Source organism: Penaeus monodon, chromosome 1 (genome assembly GCF_015228065.2).
Source record: "Penaeus monodon isolate SGIC_2016 chromosome 1, NSTDA_Pmon_1, whole genome shotgun sequence".
NCBI classification, from domain to species: domain Eukaryota; kingdom Metazoa; phylum Arthropoda; class Malacostraca; order Decapoda; family Penaeidae; genus Penaeus; species Penaeus monodon.
In genome coordinates this window covers 763,925-771,437 of record NC_051386.1, presented here as the reverse complement: position 1 = coordinate 771,437, position 7,513 = coordinate 763,925, and the positions used below count along the sequence as shown (strand labels likewise).

The window sequence follows — 7,513 nt, the reverse complement described above, 5'->3', positions numbered from 1 at the left end:
GAGAGAGAGGAGAGAGAGAGAGAGAGAGAGAGAGAGAGAGAGAGAGAGAGAGAGAGTTTAATTAATTTAGTTTAATAATTTAGTTTGATTCCATATATTAGAATGGATATTTTTGGTGTGACATGCTTTCTGTTTCATTTTGTTTCTAAATTATCCCCCGTGTGAAAGGAATGGCGGGGCTACCGTCCACTGGGATCTGAACGCATGTCAGCAAGATTGCTAGACGAGATCGCTACCGCTGCGCCACACAGCACACACGCACATACACTCACAGAGGTGGAAAAAAAGTTATTAATCTAAAACGAACCAGCGCCACAGGTCCCATGGCGCTGCGGGTCTTGACCGAGAAAGCGCTGGCGCTGGCGCTGGCAGTGGCGGTCGCGGTGACGCAGCTGCACGGCGGGGGGGCCCAGACCCCGGCCAGCGTGCAGTACGTCGCCTCCCCGGCCGGCAACTTCTTCGTGGTTCCTGGGAAGAGCATTCTGCCCTGGGACGCCTTTGCACTCTTCGAAAACACTGACAGCTGTAAGGACGGGGGTCGTGCGCATGCCTCAAACACACTTCCACAAATATGAATTAATAGATGAATAGATAGATTAGTAATGAATGACTTAGTATCAGCCGGAAGGCAAGAGCTCAGTAAGATCTACTGTATGATCTTTTACATACACATACACAATATATATATGTATATATGTATATTTATATTTATATAAGAAAATCAAGGAATATTCAACAATTTACAAGGGCTAGACGACAGCTGCCGTTTTTTTTTATTTATTTATTTTTTTAGAGAAAACATGCAACGTATAGAACGATATATTTTGCAATGAATATCACGCAGTGTACATCAAGACAGCAATTCACACAATTGCCAATGATTTTGTTGTTTTCTTCTACACAAAAGTCAATGCTGATTTTTTTTCCATCATCATGGATTTGATCGCTGTTTCTAAAGCACATTTCTCGGTAGCACTGACAGTCGTTAGGGGTCAGTGTCCTCCTTTAAACCAAGCTGCCGCCTCCTTGGCTCCCAGGTGGATTCCTATCCCCCCCTCCCCACCTCATACACATATGCGAACACTTTTTTATACTTCAGCTTTAAAAGAACAACATTAAACACGATGTATTCCACAAATGAAACAGCCTCATCGCCCCCTCCCCCCCATCTGTCCACTTTAGAAACCATTGCTTAAACCATTCAGATTTAGACGGCACGAAATCCGCCCATCTCCTGTTTCCTCTGTGCTAATCAGAACACTAACCGGACAGGTTTATGCAAGGCGAGCTGTTGGGCAGCAATCGAGTGCGTTGCATGGTCGTTCGTGACCCTGGCCGATGGGTCAGGCCAGTGCAGACTGGCCAATGAGGGGCCCACTACCTTGACCGTCCCGGAGCGCACCGACGCCACCTACTACTTCAAAGAGAGTGAGTGTTTGCTCAGATGTTTGCATGTTGTATTTGTGTTCATTTCCGTCCTCATATGGAGACTTCTCTTGTCCGTTTGACCGGTCCTAACATGTGCTTTGATTCCTTCATACGTATTTTGATTCACCTATAAGTACTTTTCTTAGGTATTCCTCAAAACCCTCATATGTTTCCATCACACGCTCATAGGACCTCGTGCTCTCAGGTGCTGTGCCGGGTGTTTACTCCTTCAAGGTGGACCGCCTCCTGTACCTGACGCCGTCGATGCCCCTGCCCTACGAGGACGCCAAGGCCTTCTGCGCCAGGATCCCCGGCCACCGTCTCGGGATGTACAAGACGATCCAGCAGCTGGACATGTTGGAGGAGTACTGGTGCTTACCTGGGAACTGTGAGTGGATCGTAACCTGCATCATATTAATTTCGATTCTTGTGTGTATGTGTCTGTTTAATTGTTTCTCGTCTCTAGCTCTTATCTTTAACATTTGCTCCTACATGCCTGTATACCTACCCGTCTAACCCATCAAATTCATCGCAGCTCTTTAAGGTCACCAAGGTCCATCACAGACAGGTAGCACCACTTCTGTTTGGCCTTTGAACCCAAAAATTAAACTGATTCCCCCTCAGAGTATCCTGACGGCTGTCCATGGAGTGGAACACTTCGTTATCATAAATGAAAGACTGGAATTTTCTTTTACTGCTCGTAATTATATCTGTGGCGACTAAATTACATGAGTAGCAATGTCTGATCTCTTACCATGCGCCCTCACTGGCTAAATGTGATGACGTCATTAGCTCCACCCCTCTATGCCCCTGGCAATCTGTGGGATATTTTATAGTGTATTTATTATAAATTATTTGAAAATGGTTCAGTAACGACAATGGTTGATAAATGAAGGCAAAGAGGCGGAGCTTAGTTCTGCCGTTGCCAGCCAGGATTTTCCCTGAGACAGGGTGGTGCTACCTCTACTTGCTACTTGAGGTTACAATGAACTCCAGTGCCTTAACCTTCAGATCCATCACTCACCACCTCACTCTCTTTGCAACGAGACTCAATGCCTTGCCCTCTCTTCCCACAAGGTCCTGCCACGCTGTACATGTACTTGGAGAAGACAGCCGACGGGGTAGTCTTCGGCGACGGAACACCTTTCTCTTCCACAGAGATCGCACAGACGGGCATCACCATGAACGCCCCCGATACATACACCTTCACCTTCTACAACAAGAGAGTGGATGACAACTACGGAACTTCAGCGAAGCCCTTCCTGTGTCAGGCGAACCCGAGTGGTGTAGACTGGTAATAGGAGGGAGGGAGGGAAGAGGGGAGGCAGAGGGAAATATTGGAGAGAAAGGGGAGGGGAAGTGGAAAGGAGGGAAGGAGGAGGGGGAGGGAGGGAATGGGAGGAGAAAGAGAAGGAGGGAAAAGATGGAGAGAAGAGGTTGAAGGAGGAGGTTGGGAGTGGAGGAAGAAAGGTGAGGAACGAAAAAAAAGAAAAAGAAAGAAAGAAAAAAAAAACAGGGGGGAAGGGTACCGGGGAAGAAAAGGGAAAGACAGGAGGAGGGAAGAAGAAAGGGAATGAAGAAATGATGGAAATTAGGAAGAAGGGAAGGAAAAAAGAAAGATGAGATGAAAGGAAAGGAAGGGAGAAGGGAAACGGAGGAATAAACAGGAGAGAAAAGAAAGAAGAAAGGAAGGAGAGAAAAATGAAGCAAAGGAACAAGGAAGAAACGAAGGAAAGGGAGACGAAAGGGAGTTAGAGCAGAGACAAAATATAGAGCGACTGTTTGCTCGTATGTACAATACGAGAATACATGAGGAGAAAACATGTCACCATTTGTGAATTACATTGTGGACGTAAATGTATGTGTATGTATGTTCGTGCGTTTTTTGTTTGTTTGTGTGCATGATTTGTGTCTGTATGCTTGTGACATTGGCGGAGGGAATTCAGCCTCGAGTTACAATGGTTCGTCTTTTTACAAGGAATAGTAGTTCAGGATAAGCAGAAACAAGATCAGGTATATGAGTATGAATTATAAAATAAAATGTTCACATTATTAGACATTGAGGCATGCTGCTTGGCTTTGTATTTAGATGCTTTTTGCCATTGGCAGTTTAAACGATGCTCCTTTAACTTAGCTTTGAAAGTATTAAGGTTGGAGGTGTTTCTAATATATTGAAGTAATTCCAAATCTTCGGTTCCTTTTTTCCGTGATCCTCTGACGTGGAGAATTCACCTGCCTTGTCTGAACACCTCTTTGGTCACCTGCTGTTTGTGTGGATAGAGTATATATGAATTTACGAATGAGTATACGTGCATCATAAACTTTTAAACATTTTAGTGTTTATAGGAGGGGTTATGCGGTCACATATATTTGTATTGCCTGTTGCTACTCTAATGGCAAAGTTTTATTTTTTTTTTTGCGCTTTTCGTATTTAAGTTTTGTTGGTTGAATCCCATGTGTTGGGACAATAGCTGTTAATGTTGAGAACATGGGTTTGTACAAAATCAATTCTCTTTTCAAAATGGCCTAATATGGAGCCTGGTGGCGTTTTATCGAATTTTGACAAACTGTTCTTAGTTGACAATTTTGTAATTTTTCGTTTCGTTAATCAGACACTGTGAAATGCTTTTAATGAATGACACAGTGTGTGTAGATTAGTTTCTTTCTGTTACCATAAATTTTGTTTCTGATTTTGAATAATGCTGTTTTCAGTGGAAAGCATATTTCTAAACCCATATTGTGTTTCAAATATAGTATAATTGGTTTCTGAGAAATATTTTCTCCATTGCGTTTGTTATCTATGGATGTAGAGTGATGGGGCGTTAATTACTCATGCGATCTCCTCTTGATTTAAAAACAGGTGTTATTAATACCATGATTTAAAGGTGATGGGTAGGTAGCGGGAACAAAAAGTGATGACTGTTACATAGAAAGGGGTTAATGATGCGTGTGTGTGTGTGTGTGTGTGTGTGTGTGTGTGTGTGTGTGTGTGTGTGTGTGTGTGTGTGTGTGTGTGTGTGTGTGTGGTGTGTGTTTGTGTGTGTGTATGTGTGTGTGTATGTGTGTGTGTGTGTATGCTTATATATATGTGTATGTATATATATATACTTCACACACACACATACACATATATATATATACATACATATATATATATATCTTATATATAAGATATAATATATATATATATATATGCATACATGGTATTTATATCTATCTAATACTACTCTATCTATCTATCTATCTATCTATATATATATAAGTGACTATCATATCATATAGATATTACTGATAATATATATATCATAGTATATATATATATATATATAGAATATTATATATACTATATATGTATGTGTATATAATATATAGTATATATTATACTATATATATATATATATATATATATATACATATATATATATGTATATATATTTATATATATTGTGTGTGTGTGTGTGTGTGTGTGTGTGTGTGGGTGTGTGTGTGTGTGTGTGTGTGGGTGTGTGTGTGTGTGTGTGTGTGTGTGTTTTGGTGTGTGCGCGGTGTGTGTGTGTTGTTTGTGTGAGTATACATATCCTTGTATATATACTCTATCCACACACACACACACACACACACACACACACACACACACACACACACACACACACGCACACTCACAAACACACACACACACACACACACACACACACACACACACACACACACACAACACACACACACACATAACACACACACACACAACACACACACACACACACACACACACACACACACATATCCACCCCTTGTCCTACCATGGTACAATAAGGCTTTGATATATTAAATCCTATGGAAAATAGACAACTATCGACACTTTCATGACGACTGGAGCGTTTTATTTCCCTATATCATACTCCATTACCTTATGTTATTAACTAGATTTGTGTATTAATTCAATATTCCTGACAGTGAAAATGCATTGATCGCACACGGACTGTACGTGGGCTTAGCTAAAGAATACTTTCGGCGCACTACGCTCAGGAAATTGTGAGGACACTAATGCCAGGAGGATAGTGTCGCGTGAAATGAACTGTTATGAAGGCCAGTCTCGTACCGCAGTAGGTAGGCGTTTGCTAGCGACATCACGTCAGGAGATTAGCCATGTCGTCATTGGTGACTTCATGAAACGTGACTGCGAGGCCTTCGCAGGGTTCCATGTAGATGAGACAATAGCCAATGGCCTGGCTGGAAGGCGCTGATACTCTGTTACTCAGGGATTTCCGGTAGATCTGGTCTCGCTTTCTCCCATCTCGGAAGTCGCTGCTCGCTTCGTACATACTTTCACTGGTCAATATTATGTATGTGATTTGGAAATCACCAATGTATATGTTTTTGTTTAGAAGAGTGTTAATCTTTCTGTTTATTATATTCTGTTTCCATAATGTTCAGCCGTGTCGCGCCGAGGCAGAGCTTGTTAATTAGTCAAACGGGCGTCAGGACCAACTGCTGGTTTAACCATTGAGGGCGAAATGGGGCAGGACGACCGTCGCAGGGCAGAGGATCGCGAGCTGGCGAGGCATACAAACATACGGGCGGCGGTAGCTCTGCCTCGGCGGGCTTTTGTTCCTTTTGCTTTGTGTGGAATGATTTCCAATAAATAGGAGAGACAACTGTCTTTTTTTCCCTTTGCCTTGGAACCACAATGTTCTAAGCTTTAGAGACTAGTGCAAGGGAGGTTGACATGGAAATTAAGACGAAAGTAAATAAATAAGCAGCTTATTGCTGTGCTGGTAGTTTTCACCAGGTGCTGATGTGCTGATTTTCTCTGCAAAATACTGACGGATATAAAGCACTGAAAAAAATACTGAAGACTAGTCGATAAATAATAGAGAAAAGGAATAACGACATGTAATTAACTCTCGTAAGCTAATGCCTTGAGCTGAACTCTCCCGCTCACCCCGCTTGGCCACCACCACGAGACATTTCCGATGTATGTTGCGGAGATAGCCAGGTAGAACTCGCATCTTATTAACTAATTGGATACGAGGGAGGTGCAGACCAGGTCTCCGAGGGATATTGACCTGGAAGTGCCCCTGGTATCAGAGAGCGAGCGAGCGAGAGAGAGAGAGAGAGAGAGAGAGAGAGAGAGAGAGAGAGAGAGAGAGAGAGAGAGAGAGAGAGAGAGAGAGAGAGAGAGAGAGAGAGAGAGAGAGAGAGGAGAGGGGTGCGTTACAAGCAAGTTCTCACATTCGTAATGAGTATTCACATTCACTACCTTGAATTCCATCACATTTTACGCACAATTTTACAATCTAATGACAGGAAGTCAGAAACTAGGCATCGTTACCCTTTGCACAAAGTAATATGAAAAATCGACGAAGTGGTGTGGAATAACGAGGCAATGCAGTTAGCACCTTAATCCGGTGTTAACAGAGAAGCGTTCAGTTCCTCACAAAAGGCCTCTCCGCACTTGAGCTTGGATATTGCTTACCTTTTCGGTCAGAGTAGGAAGTTTCCTCGCGGGTAAAGAAATCAGGCACCAGGACCGCGGTATTACCTATGTTCACCCCCTCCCCCATCCCTTGCCTAGGAGACGGAGACTGCCTTGGACCTCAGCCCTCGCCTGATTTTGCAATGGTCTTCTCTTCTCCCCTATCCCTTTCTGTAGTGAATTTCCCCTGGCATCAGGCGGGTCACCCCGCAGGCTTCCGGGCCGCCTGATCCCCTGACGCTACGAATCTGTATAGGAACTCTACGGACGCCTTCGTCCTGCAAGATGACGTGGCTTTGCTGTTTTTATGTGTTTTTTTTAATAAGAGTGAATCTGTGTTTTTTTATATCCTCTGACTTACCTTTCCCATTGGTCCGTGATCTACATATACATCTACACTATTTCTACTGCACGTAACACAACTTATACACTACTTACCTTATATTCTATACTTACCTTGCCTTATTCTTGTCTTTTGTCTTCGACTAATTCACCTTTAGTTTTGTTTCTCGTTTTTCTCTTTGTGTTTTCCCGTTTTCCCTCACGGATCCCTTCTTTCACTTTTTCGTACTTTCCTGTCCTTTATTTATTTTATGTGTCCATTTTTGT

At 42.8% G+C, this 7,513-nt stretch overlaps 1 protein-coding gene across 1 annotated transcript; it reads left to right on the top strand.

Moving 5' to 3' along the window:
• The first annotated feature begins 323 nt into the window (after positions 1-323).
• LOC119573676 lies at positions 324-2,811 on the top strand. The gene is made up of 4 exons (XM_037920833.1): positions 324-525; positions 1,273-1,428; positions 1,634-1,816; positions 2,506-2,811. Exons 1-4 carry the CDS (start codon positions 324-326, stop codon positions 2,724-2,726), a joined length of 762 nt encoding a protein of 253 aa, XP_037776761.1. The 3' UTR covers positions 2,727-2,811.
• The last annotated feature ends 4,702 nt before the right edge of the window (positions 2,812-7,513 follow it).

Excerpts from the sequence above, each read along its gene's own strand:
- LOC119573676 (XM_037920833.1), top strand. The coding sequence starts at position 324 with ATGGCGCTGCGGGTCTTGACCGAGAAAGCGCTGGCGCTGGCGCTGGCA. Across the intron at positions 526-1,272 it reads CTTCGAAAACACTGACAGCT|GTTTATGCAAGGCGAGCTGT; the intron begins GTAAGGACGGGG and ends CTAACCGGACAG. Across the intron at positions 1,429-1,633 it reads CACCTACTACTTCAAAGAGA|GTGCTGTGCCGGGTGTTTAC; the intron begins GTGAGTGTTTGC and ends TCGTGCTCTCAG.